General features: G+C 53.0%; 1 protein-coding gene across 5 annotated transcripts in view; it reads left to right on the forward strand.

Annotated features, from left to right (window-relative positions):
* The first annotated feature begins 463 nt into the window (after positions 1-463).
* The window catches only part of ELMO2 (engulfment and cell motility 2), a 38342-nt gene continuing 25397 nt past the window's right edge, over positions 464-13408 (forward strand). For 3 of the 5 annotated variants that reach the window (XM_027558374.1, XM_027558375.1, XM_027558376.1), the window contains exons 1-5: positions 464-566; positions 11835-11962; positions 12256-12296; positions 12733-12805; positions 13150-13200. In XM_027558374.1, the coding sequence (XP_027414175.1) occupies positions 11885-11962; positions 12256-12296; positions 12733-12805; positions 13150-13200 (243 nt within the window). In that variant the 5' untranslated portion in view covers positions 464-566; positions 11835-11884. Of the gene's footprint in view, positions 567-11834; positions 11963-12255; positions 12297-12732; positions 12806-13149; positions 13201-13408 lie in introns of those variants that run through there. The other 2 variants (XM_027558377.1, XM_027558378.1) reach the window with 2 other exon arrangements.

Here is a 13408-nt window from a genome sequence, read left to right on the forward strand (position 1 = left end):
GAGCAGCCGCGGCTGCTCACAGCCTCTGACACGACTGTCACCTCCCACTCAGTTCTCCAAACCACAGTTATCCCACTGCTGTGTGCGTTCCATGCCTGCTGGGCACCCGGCCGAGTGCCATTGGAGGACATCTGAGCCCTCAAAACCTCTGATTTATCACCTGGGACCCAGGCTGTGCCAAAAGAAAAGTTTCGGGGAGCAGGGGAATGTGGGGAGGAAAGGCTGCTTCTTGCATTTGCCGGGGGGCGTGGAGGGGATCCCATTTCTCCAAAATCAATAACCCGAGGCGGGAGAAACAGGCTGCGCCTTTAAGAGGCCTCGGGCAGCCGGGCGGAGACCGGCGGCTCCCTCTTCCCCGCCCGGGCAGTTGGGCCCTCCCTGTTTTGAGTGACAGGCAATCCGCCCAATTGAAGAAAGAGGGCTCAGCGTGACGGCGAAACGGAGCAATAGGAGCCTGGGTCGGCGTGCGCGGGGCGGGGTCCCGAGAGGGCCGGGCAGGCGGGAGGCTTTGCGGAGCGGCGGCTGGGGGACCTCGGCGCGGGAGCTGGGCCTTGGTCGGCGCCCTGGTGAGTGTGGGGCGCTCCTGGGGCCGGGGCGCGCCGGGCAGCGGAGTAGGACCTGGCCCGAGGGGCGGAGGGCAGAGGGGCCGGGCCGGGCCGGGGAACGGGCGGAGGGCTGAGGCCTGCTTCTGCCCAGGGGCCTGGGGGCTGGAGAGGGCGGGCCTGGGCCCCCGAAGAGGTCAGCAGGCCCCAGGTGGGCCCGCCGGGACCGGAGGGCACCGGGTCCCCAAGCCAGAAGGGCCGGCTGGTGGGGAAGAGGGCGGAACAGGCCTTGAGGAGCGGCAGCTAGGCCGGGTAGGGGACGCGGGGTCGGAAAGGAGAAGGGTGGGAGGATGGAACCCGGGGGCGAAACGAGATGCTGGGGGCAGGGAGGGGGTGACCGGAGGGGGAGCGGCTGGCTGAGGACTCGATTGGAGCCCGGGAGTGTGTGGGGCTGGGTGGCACCCGTCGGAAGCCTGGGGAGTCTCCCTTTACATCGCCGCCCTCTCCTGCACAAACAGACCCTGCTCATCACCCCGCCCCGGCTACCGGGCCGGCCCTGGAGTCCCCCAGACCGTTGATTTACTGGCATCTCTGCCGCTTCCCCCTCAGTGCAGACCTCTCTCGCCTCTTACCTGGACTGATGCAGTGTTCTAACCCATCTGCCCACGCAGGCGCTGGGGCCGCTCTCCTGTGGGCCTCGCACCGTGGCCCGAGGGATCTTTTCAAAATTCCATCCAGATCCGTTCCCTGGCTTACTTTGTAACTGACCGGCTTCCACCTCTTTGCAGGACCACTCTCAGATCCTCACCCAAGCTCTGGAGATGGGATGCCACCCACCTCTCCTCTCTAGTCTCCATCTACTAACCCTTCTTGCTCAGTACTCTTGTCACACTGGCCTTTTCTTGTTCCTGCTACATACCGAGCCCTGGGCCAGATCAGAGTCTGCACCCTTAACCTTCTTTCCTACTCCCCAGGAAGTACCTTCCCCTCCTGCCTTCTTCCAGTCAAGTCCTCTTTATCTTTCAAATCTCCACTCAAGTATCAGTTCCTCTAGAGGCATCCCTGGTCCCAGCAAGTGAATTCCCCGCTTTCATCACCCTCTGTACTTCTCCTTCACGCCACTTGAACAGCAGTTTGACATATATTTATGAACGTATTCGTGTCTGTCTGTCCCCCCATCCCCAGGTAGTAAGGTCCACAGGGGAAAAGAAAGGGTCCGTCGTTGCTCCTTGTATTTCCTGCATCTTGCCCAGGGCCAGGCACTGTGAATGTGTGTTAAACATATGAATGGAGGACTTGGCTTTGGCCAGAGGTACAGGGTGTGAGTCGCAGCTCTAATGTCCTTCACAAACTGTGCCAGGCTCTGTGCTCAAGCATTGCTGTCCAGTGGAAATATAATGCAATATTTGTGGTTAAAAAAGTTTTGATAGCCACACTAAAAAAGCAAATGACTTCCGTGGTGATTCAGTGGCTGAGGTTCTGCACTCCCAGTGTAGGGGGCGCCTGAGTTGGATCCCTGGTCAGGGAATTAGATCCTGCCTGCTGCATCTAAGTCCCGGAGCAGCCAAAAAAAGAAAAAGGGGAAAAAGTGAAATTACTTCTTGTCATTTTACTGAACCTAGTAGATTTTCAAAGAATATTCTTTTGACATATAATCAATAGAAAAACATTACTAGTGAGGTATTAACATTTTTGTGTGTTATTAAGCCTGTGAAGGGCTTCCCTGGTGGCTCACTGGTAAAGAATCCACCAACTAATGCAGGAGACATGGGTTCAATCCTTGGGTCAGGAGGATCCCCTGGAGAAGGAAATGGCAACCGCTCCAGTATTCTTTCTGGCAAATCCCATGGACAGAGGAGCCTGGTGGGCTACAGTCCATGGAGTTGCAAAAGAACTGGACATAACTTAGAGACTAAACAACAATAAGCCTTTGAAATCTGATGCGTGTTTTATACCTAGGGCCCATCTCAGCTTGTGATAACCACATATCAGCTGCTCAATAGCCACTCATAGGGGTGTGCAGTGCTAGAAGCTGTATATACCGGCAGCATTTAATTGCCTTAAACCGTATGAGGTAATTATTGTTACGTGCATTTCACTAATAAACATAATGAAGCTCCTAGAAGTCATGTTGCCTGCCAGCAGTCATCCTAAAGTTTGTGAGCGGAGGAAGCAAGATGGGACCCAGGACCCCAATCTCTTCATCTGGAGTTTGGTCCTTCTGTACCCTGTGCTGCTTCCGGGAGGCGCCAGGGGAGTCCGGGGGTGCCAGAAGTGGAGGCTAAACTTCTCCCCCCAAAACGGCCCCTGTGGGTCGTACTTACTCTGCCGTGTCCTTGCAGAGTCAGTGTGTCCGGGTGCACGTGTACCACCTATGTAGGTGGCTCAGGAACAAGCGCGTTTGATGCAGTTGAGGAAAAACCTGCAAAACCAGTGCTTCTGGGTCCAGTCACCGCAGCTCAGCGCCTACACCAACTCAGCCTGGCCCTTGGGTCGAAAAATGTACCCAGCCCGCAGCATCTCGTACAAGGTGCCAATTAACAGTCTGGCTGTTCAGTTCAACAGCAGCTGGCTGAGTGAGGTCCCCATCACTGTGAGACCAGGATCTGGGGAGACTGGGGAGTGTGGTCCCAGCCCTCATCTTCAGGACGCCAACTGGGTATGCGGAAAGACAAGGCCAGATCACGGAAGGATTAGATGAGCGGCTGGATACTCTGCAGGGTAGTGGAGGACCAGGGACTGGTGTGCGGAGGCTGCAGCAGCTGCATAACATGTGTCAAGTGCTGGGTTTGAAATCCTCTAGGCTGTGGCAAGGGGTCCTTCGCAGTTTCCTACAGTTCCCACGTAGGTGCTTCCTGACTTAAGCAGCTGGAATTTGTGAACCCATTAGGCACAGTAGTTTTAACTGAGCCAGGAGAAAAGTTTGTTGAGCACCTGCTTTGTGCTAGGCGTTGTAGTGGCCACTGCTCTGGAACTCTGAAGCTCTCCAAGGTTCTGCTAGGAAAGGAATGTTAAGTATTATATATCATATCATCATTATATTATACAATTGTTACAATATTTATTATCTGATTATTATATTTATTATCATTATTATATTTCCCCTCTCTGATTGCCTTAACGTATGTTCTCTCATTCTGTCATCAGTGTGGTAAAGCCCAGTAGATAGGGCTTTGTCATGCCAGGGAAACACAGTGACCGTGCTTTGCAACTTCGTCAAGTTCACAGGGTTGGAACTCCGCTTACTGTGGGTCAGGTACTATGCTTAAATGAATTACGCGTATTATCGTTCACAACAACTTTATAGGGTAGGGTCGGTTGATTGAAATCCCCATTTTACAGGTAAAGAAATTCTTAGAGCTGGGATCCAAATCCAGGTCTGTCCCACCCCAGAACACGAGCTCCTAACCTCAGTAAGTTACTCTGCTGTGCTAGAACGTCAAGCTTAGAAGGGACCTCACTACACCTAGTCCAGCCTCCTCATGTCGATCAGGACCTAAGGCCCAGCGAGGCTCGGGCTTGTGGCAGAGCTGTCGGCCAGGCCTCCTGTGCTCGGGGAGGACTGACCCTGAAGCGAGGGGCGAGGCCTTCCCTTGTCCCTGACTGGTGGTGGGGCCTTGCCAGCTTCTCTGGACCTCACTTCCCGTATTCATAAAACAAGAGGCTTGGCCCAGCTTTCCAGCAAGAGCAATGCTGTGCTGTTGGGGTCAGGATTGAAGGAGTCGGGCCCCCAGCCTGGGATTTCAGTCATCCCCCAGGGCTTCTCAGGTCAGCATACCTGCTCCCTACAGAGTCTCTGCCTCCCTGCTGCAGCACCACAGCCCCATGAAGGCCGGCAGGACTTCTGATTCATCCTTCTTTTCCACTCCAGGGTCTGTTTCATTTCCGGAAACTGAGGCAAGTGATCTGGAAGCACTGACTCCTACGTCCACCTCGATGACTATAGGGATTTGCAGAGTTCTAGGCAACAGCTAGTCCTCTGTCATTAGAGTTTTTGTTTCTCTTTTAAAGGCAGTCAGGTTCAGGGGCATCCTCGAGGGTATTTTTGGTGTGGAATTCCGTGGGCACAGCTGTGTGCCAGGCCCTGTGCCGCCAGCCTTGGGGAAAGGTGGGCAGGGGAGTAGATACGGACTTGATGAGTCCCTGGCCTCAGCTGGCAGCCTGGACCTGTGGCTCCCAGCCCTGGCTGCCCATCACAGTCACCTGCTGGGGGTGGGGAGGTGGGTGTTGCAGGGGGGTGGGCCTGGACGAGGCACAACCAGAGCGGAGAACCACCAGTCTCGAGTCTGGCTCCTCAGACTGTCACGTGCGTGCCAACCAGCTGGGAATCTTGTTTGAAGGCAGCTTCTGGTTCAGCAGGTCAGGGCTGGAGTGGGTGATTCTGCGTTACCTGGGGCTCCCGGGCTCCCCGGCAGCGTCGGTGGTGCTGGAAGGCAGGTCACAGTCTGAAGAGCAAGAGAAAAGGCTGCATATACAGTTGTGAATTAGCTGGATCTTGACCAAGTGTAAAAGATGCGAATGCAAACCAGAGCACAGTTCTCTTTGCCTGAGGTCAGAGCACCAGGAAGGCCGCACAGAAGAGGGACTGTTGGGCCTCGGAGCTCGAGGAGAAGTTTGGCAGCCAGACCAGATGGAGGCAGTAACGGCTGAGACCGAAGTACGACTTGGAAGCGTCTGGCAGTCGGGGGAACAGGGTGGTCCACTGGGACATTTGGAGACACAAGGAGGGTCTGTGGTGGGACTGGAAGGAGCCGGGTGCCCTGCTGAGGAGTCTAAGCGCAATTCTATAAGCACGGGGCGCTGCAGAAGTTTTCTAAGCCAGAGACCTGGGTGGTTCTTAGAGCGGGTGTTTCGTGAGAATAAACCCAGACAGTTCCCGTCTTCCCACACCCTTCCTCACCACGCTTGTGGCTCTAAGTCAGTGGCTTTTAACGAAGTGTTTGGGTGAGTTTTGTGTCCGACAGAAAAACTGGGGAGAAACCTCAGCTGCCACTGATGCGATGGTCCTTCTAGGTGTTTCTAGCAGTGATTGGCAGAATCCGAGCCTGCAAACCCAGCTTCCCTCCCTGTACACCCGAGTCTCGCCTTCACTCGGGGGTCTGACCCAAGGGAAGTTGAGTCACTTCTCACTTGAGAAGCTGGCCAAGGGAGAAGCCTCTGTGGAGATTGTGCTGTTGATTAGAAAGAGGGTGTGACCTCTGGTCCCCTTTCTGATGCCGTGGGTTCTATCTCAGGAAACAGAAACCAACCTCCCCGGAGCCTCAGCCTCCCCCACTGAATCAAAAGCAAAAGAATGAAACAAAAAAGTACAGTCAGCCCTGGTCCTTAGGAATGAGGGGGGAGGTGGAGAGCTGGAACCTTCTGGCCTTCCTTCTTCATTCTGAATTCCTTACTAATGGTCAAGGATCGGCTTTCACTTCCTTTCTGCTGGGCTCTCAGCATCCCGCTCCCAGGAGTAGTCCTCCCACCCCACCCCCCCCCCACCCCACCCCACCCCCCCCCACGCAGGCGTGGTTAATTGATGGAGCTCAGTGGGGCCTTTTGTAACTGTGCTGACTTTATAAGCACACCTTCCAGCAGCCACTTAAAGAAGGCTCACTGGAGACACGAAGGTCCTTGTTTTCCTCTTGTTTTCCCCAGCTTCGCCTTTGAAAACCTGGGCTTTCATTCTCAAGCCTTAGAGTAGAATTATCTTCCCCACATCGCTGTGCATCTCTCTCTTGTTTGGTGGCCTTAGCAGCAGCAGCAGAGTTCCCCCAGTCATCTTTGTGTCTATAGTACTTGAAAGGGGGCGGGGTGGGGTGGGGTGGAGAGTCATTTAATGGAAAGGGGTTGATGACTTCTTTGCCCTCTGGTCCTGGATGTGGACCCAAAGCTCCCTCATCCTAGCCATTTGCTGTTGAACTCTGTGGGACTGCCGAGGTAGAGCAAGAGGCTATTTATAACCCTGAGAATTTTACAATGTTACTGAATTGCTTCGACCTAATTTTCACTTCCTTTCTACAGTGAAAATGAAAAGAGTAAGCAAAGGAGCGCTGAAAGGGTTCCCCACAAGGAGATCCTTTATCCTCAGGCTGTTTGTTATTGTTGTTGAGTCACTAAGTCACATCCGACTCTGACCCCTCAGACTGTACCCCTCCAGGCTCCTCTGTCCATGGGGCTGTTACCTGGAGAATATCACTCTTCTAGTCTCCTGTCGCCTAATGTTTCCAAGGGAGAAAAGCAGAAGGATGTTTTCCCTCCATCTTTTAACTGGAGTCAGATGTGCTACATCTGATTCTCCAGTGAGACACATCTGATGTTAGATGTGAAAACACTGGAAATTCTGTGGAGTTAGAAGGTGCTGGGTCATGGAGGGAACACACAGCTGGAGTGCTCGGTGCCCGCCCCCTTCCGTGTGCCACCGGCCCTGGCTTGTAGGAGTTGAAGAAGTCGGAGCTGTTGGATTTGAGCAGATACAGGTGCTCATAATGCTGTGCTAGGTGACGAAGCTGCAGGGTTGGACCTGTCCCCAGGATGAGAGAGTGGAGAAGAGAGCTGTCTGAATCTAAAGCTGTAATGGGGTAGCCTGGGAGCCTTCGCAGAGCTGTGGACAGAAGGCCATGAGAACACGGGGTCTGTCCTATTTCACATCGCCAAGACTGGTGCAGAGCGGAAATGACATTTGAGCAGGGCTCTGAAGGTTGCATACAAGCTCTCCTGACAGTCCAAGGAAGGAAGGAAATGTGCAAAGACACAGAGGAGGAGGAGGAATGTGCCCTGCCTCGTGGAAATAACAAGTAGTCCAGGAAGGTCTGGCTGGACCATGACGGACGGAGCCCCGTGCAGGAGAGTGGAGGTCACCTTCTTTAGACAGTGGACTCCGTTTTCTGTCACTGTGGTGAGCTCTTGTTGGTGCAGCCTCTGTGTGCTTCAGCTTCAGGTCCAGCACGCCCACATCCTCCCCGGAGGACCTGCTGTGGGTACAGTGCCCCCTGCTTTCATGTGGCTTTCAAACAGCCAGACTGGCTGGGGTCACATTCTGGTGGTGCTGCTTACTAGCTGCATGACGCTGAGCACGGAGCTTAATTTATCTGTGCCTCTGTTTCTTGTCCGTAAAATGGAGTAACATCGCACAGGGCTGCTACAGAAGAGAACCAGCTGTGAAGGCCCAAAGCCCAGTCTTTTTTTTTTTTTTTGGCTGCTCTGGGTCTCCACTGTGGCTCGAAAACTTAGTTGCCCCAAGGCATGTAGGATCTTAGTTTCTCGACTAAGGATCGAACCCACATCCCCTACATTGGAAGGTGAACTCCTAACCACTGGACCACCAGGGAAGGTCCCCCTAAGAGCCGATCTTGAGATCCAGTCTGATGTGGTTTCTTTGGTTTTTTTTTTTTTTTTTTTTTGTGGAGAAGAGATGGGAAGGAGGCATGTGGAAGACCCATTCTCATCCCGTGTGAACTTCGGTTGCCTCATCTGTCTAATGGGGATGGTGTTCAGGGTTCAGGTGAGCTTCAGCAGTAGTAACACCACAGCCATGTGTGATGAAGTGTAAAGAGGTCGTCTGCACATTACTGTTATACACAGGATGACTGCCACGAAGCCACCGAGTAACTGAACTGTTGTTAACAAGCTAGACTTGTCTAAGTGGGCTTTGCTCTTCAGTGTTCCGGCCAGTGTTCCTTAAGGGCCTGCTCCGTGCCCTGTGCGCATTAGGCTGCCATTCATCTCCTTCCTCTGTAAGGCCCGTGGTTTTTGCGTCTCCTGTATCTTTGGCCTGCCGTGGTCCCCACTCTGAAGCTGACTGGCCTGCTCAGAGCCCGTCAACATCCATCTCCCTTATCCTGTGTCTTCTAAGCTCAAGAGAGCGGATTGGATTAGTCTGCGGAGAGTGGGTGTTCACCTTGGTCCCATAGGCTGTGGTGCGGGTGGAGAGAGTGCCAACACACGTGGGCTGCCTGGGCATTTGGGGAAAGGGCAGAATCGCAGAGAACAGGGGCTTGCAGTGTCTCTGGAATAGTCCCAGCGATTGCAAATCCCCGTGCTTTCACAGGGATGTGAATTTTTGGAACAGACAAGAATCACTCATGGCTGACTTTAATAAAGAGATAATCAGCCTAGGATATGCCATATGGATCAAAGTGAAGTGTAACTGTAAAATACAGTGATGAGTGTCAGCTTTGTTTAGGAGTTCCAAAATATATGATTGGTTTCTTAGCAGTACCACTGAAGTAAAGGTGAAGATTCTTACGCATAAAACTTTGAAATGGGCAGTCTTCATTTGGAATTCTAAGCTCTAGTTTAGAATCTAAGGCACATTACACGTGCTTTAGTTCCACAGTCTCGCCTCGCAGGTGAGAGGAAAACCGAGACTTGGGTGAAAGGGACACGTCATCACCCAGACACTCAGCGACGGAGCTGTGACCAGGTCCCGAGTCCTCTGGCTCTGAACCCAGGTGCTTTCTTCAGCAGGGACCGGCATCTCAGCCCAGCACTCTTCCTCTTGCACCTACACGGCCTGCTGATTTTAAAAAGAAGAAACCAGGGGCTTCCCTGGAGGTCCAGTGGTTTAGACTCCGTGCTTCCACTGAAGGTGACGTGAGTTCGATCCCTGGTCCGGGAACTAAGATCCCATATGCCTCACTCTGGCCAAAAAGTTAAAAAAAAGAAGAAGAAACTAAATTAAATAACAAATGGTCTTAGAGGCCATGTTGTGCATTTCCACATGTATGAAGTATTTATATTAATACAAAAAGCTGCAGGACAATCCATGGTGATACAAGTCAGAAAGAAGTTGCCTCTTGGAGGGCTGGTGGGTGAGGGGCTGACCAGAAAGAGGTAGGAGGGAAATTTGGGGGGTGTGAAATGTTTGGTGTCTTGTTTTAGGTGGGTGGTTACAGGAAGGTGTGTGTGTGTGTTTCTGTTTTTTGTGTATGTATATATATGTGTGTATTTACATATGTATACACACATATATACATAAGCTCTGCATTGTATTTTATGTAATTTGTATCTAAATTAAAATGGTATGACAAGGATACCCTTAGAGAAGGATAAGGGTGTCCTGGGGATCCAGAGATTCATGGTACCATGCCTGCTTTGCTCTGTCACCTGAGCAGAGCATCTCCACCAGGACTTGGGCCCGTTTCTTTTCAGAGGTTTGTTGTGTGTCTAGGCACATAGAAATCACATGTGAGAAGTTCCGCCTGGAGCTGCAGAAGCTGTGAAAGCTCTCAGAGCCATGAGGCCAGCCCACTTCACCTTTAGGCCTAATTCAGTTGCAGCGAGCAGAAATTCAAGCCAGCTCAGTGGGGGGTGGGGGCGCAGGGGGCGCGCTGGCCAAAGTCAGCTCCACGTCTGTCCCCTTCACCGCTTTTATGCTGGGTGAGCTCGGGTAGCTTAGCGCACTGAGCTGCACTTCTGTCACCTTCAAATGGAGATGTCTTCAAATAATCCTGTTGTGCCTACTTCACAAGGCTGCTGGCAGAACTCAGCGAAGTACGTGATAGCACGTCAAAAACCATCTCTTCTGTGCTGCCGTGTTCTGACGGTGCTGGTAACAGGAATACACCGTGTGTGTGTGTTCTGACAGTGCTGGTAGTATAAACACACGGAATGTGTGTGTGTGTGTGTGTGTGAGGCCGTGCTAGGTCTTCTCTAGTTGTGGCGAGCAGAGGCTGCGCCTGTCGTGGAGCCTGGGCTTCTCTTGTGGTAGAGCACAGGTTCTGGGGTTCTTGGGTGCGTGGGCTTCAGTACTTGCAGCTCTCAGGCTTGGTTGCCCGTGGCATGTGGAATCTGCCCGGGCCAGGGATCAAACGTGTCCCCTGCATCAGCAGGCAGATTCTTAACCCCTGGGCCACCAGGGAAGTCCAAGTGCTGGTATTTTTGACAGTCGACTTCTGAAGCAGCCCACCCTGGTCAGGAAATGGTCAGGAAAGCTTCCCTCTGTCAGACCTGTGGGATGGTAGGTAAGGGACTTGTACATGCCAAGTCCCTTCAGTCGTATCTGACTCTTTTCGACTCCATGGACTGTAGCCTGCTAGGCTCCTTTGCCCATAGGATTCTCCAGGCAGGAATGCTGGAGTGGGTTGCCATGCCCTCCTCCAGGGCATCTTCCCAAACCAGGGATCGAACTCAGGTCTCTTTAAGTCTCATGCATTGGTAGGTGGGTTCTTTACCACTAGTGTCACGACCTGGGAAGTCCAAGGGACTTGTACCCTGTCACCAAAGAGGTTTGTACTTAGAAGTACTGTGAGAACTGACATCTGTGCTTGGGCTGCAAAAGTGCTGGCATCCATGAATACCAGCGTAGCAACAGCTGTGTTGCATGTTCCAGGAGAGGCAGGCAGTCTCCATTCAGAAGCAGAAATTGCGGGTGCATGGTTAAACTTGGAGGATACAGGAGAAAGGTCTTTTTGATGAAGAGTGAGGCCTCTCTCGAAGCTGCGGGCACGGAGTATAAACACACATTGAAATCATCCATCAGTGGGGCAACTTCCCGCATCAGACCCTGGAGAGAGAACGCTTTAGCTGCTGCCCGGAACGCCACTAAGCTGTCGGTTGCCTAGGAGACTGGTCACGTGGCCCATCTTCCAGGCTTGTTCAAAATGATTTATTTTCCTTTATGTTGTAGGGCAGCAGGGGAGTGGGGTCAGAGGTACTTCTGAAGCCTTGTCCTCCGATAGTGGGGCCTTTGTGGGAGTGTCCTCACCTCCCTCCACTTCTCTTTCGGTAGCCCTTGCCCTGGGCAGTTGGGATGAAGATAGCATTTCCTGTCCTGCTTCTCTTCCCCATTTTCTGAACCCTGTGTCATCCCACACGGGGGAGGCTTGAGGGGGAAGGAGTGGCAGCAATAAGCAGGGAGGAAGCAAGGGAGCTGTGGCCGGGCCCTGCTGACTCTGGGATCAGGGCTGACCGCAGAGCTGGCGGGGCTCCTTTAACCACCCAGCCAGGAACAGCGTGTGTCTGTTCTTATTGGTCTTCGGGCATATGTTTCTCCCAAGGTCCCAGGACTGGGCTTTGCAGTCAATATGCTCATTTACCACAGGGCCCTCCTGGCCCTCCAGCTGAAGCGTCACATTGCAGATCTTGCTGCTGGCTTATCTGCAGTGGATAGATAGGTTTGTCCCTTTTCTACTAGCCGATTTAATCTAAAGAGACAAAAGGCCCAAGGAAAGGTTGTGGTGTGATCTCGAAAAGCTCAAAGCAAGTAGTCCTATGTGTTTCTTTGGACACTACCTTCCGATTTTTCAAAATATGTAACAAAAGTGAAAACCGAAGGCAAACCCGTTCTTTCTGATTCTTTCTCCCCAGGCAGCTGTGTCTGTGTGTCTGTCTTGAAGAGGCAGGCCCTATTGGGAACGATGCCGCCACCATCAGACATCGTCAAAGTGGCCATCGAGTGGCCAGGTGCTAATGCGCAGCTCCTTGAAATTGACCAGGTAAGCTCTGGAAGTGAGGAGTCAGGGAGTGCGGGGTAGGGGTGTCTTTCGGGGCGGGGACCACTGGCATCAGGAGTAGGAGTCAGCCAAGGCCTGTGCCCGCTCTGGAAGGCTGGTCACCATGGCCTGCAAGAGGCTTCCTCTTCGAGAACAGCTCTCAGAGAAGAAGTCCGTGCTCAGGCGCCAGGCTGAGCTTGCCTGGCGGACCCTCTCACCAGGACCCTGGCACTAGCAGGGTGTGGCAGCTGGTGAAGGATCTCTGCCCCCATCCCCACCACCCTCCTCTCTTTCAGAAACGGCCCCTGGCGTCCATCATCAAGGAAGTTTGTGATGGGTGAGTTGAAATTGCCCCCTGTTGCAGACAGTGACAGGCTAAAGACAGAGGGGCACTGCCAGACCTTGAGAGGAATCCTGCCCGAGGACCTGCAGTTAGGTGGGTCCCCAGTCCGGGGCTCCCACGACGGAAGGATCGCTGGCGGGGATGTCCCCAAGACCTGCTGTCAGTCTGTAGGAGTGCCCCACCTGAGGTCCTGGTGGGGTCTGAGACCCATGCCGAATTGCACGTGCCACCTTTGTGGTGCCAGTCTCTGTAGAAGGCAGAGGGGGTTACTGTTGAATATCTCAACCCAAAGCTTTGTTTTTTCCCTCCCGTACATCACACCGGCCACCCAATCCCTTCAGCAGCTCTACTGAAAGTTCTTTATTTGCAGCTTCTAGACAGGCCCCCAGGTATGTATGGCCAAAGAGGCTGCTGTTTTTCTCTTACGTAGGTGGTCATTGCCAAACCCGGAGTATTACACCCTCCGTTACGCAGATGGTCCCCAGCTCTACATCACCGAACAGGTTAGTACAGGGACTCGCTCTCAAGTGAGCAGCCCTAGGCAGTGGCGCCGATGGCCCTCAGGGGGCTTCCTCTTACTGGGGTGAGAGCCGCTCCCTGGGCAGGTCAGGGCGAGTCAGCCCTTACTCTCCTCTAGTGGCTGGAAAATGTGGCTTCTGCTTCCTGAGAGGTGCTCGAAAAGCATCCTAGAAATTCGTGGCCAAGAAACAAGCAGGAGGAGAGGGCCTGACTGAGGAGTGTCAGTTACAACTCCTTTAAAAATGACAGAAGGTTCTTGTTGATTCAGCTCACTTGCCCAATTTTAATATTTTATCTTAGCTGCTCTTTGTTTCTCTTTGCCACCCAGACTCGCAGCGACATTAAGAACGGGACAATCTTACAGCTGGCTATCTCGCCGGTAGGTATTCTGCTTTCCTTAGGAATTCTTTTATCTGTCAAGTGTACGTGAGTCCCTGCCGTGGGCCAGACTCTGTTCTAGAAAGTAAGACTTGGAGGTGAAAAATGCCCGTCTTTGCTCTCACAGCCTAATGGGGAGTAAACAAATACAGTATAAGGCCTTCTGGGGTCTGGAGAGAAAGTTGCTCAGGGAGCTGTGGGAACTCAGA

This window comes from Bos indicus x Bos taurus, chromosome 13 (assembly GCF_003369695.1).
Source record: "Bos indicus x Bos taurus breed Angus x Brahman F1 hybrid chromosome 13, Bos_hybrid_MaternalHap_v2.0, whole genome shotgun sequence".
In the NCBI taxonomy this organism is placed as follows: Eukaryota; Metazoa; Chordata; class Mammalia; order Artiodactyla; family Bovidae; genus Bos; species Bos indicus x Bos taurus.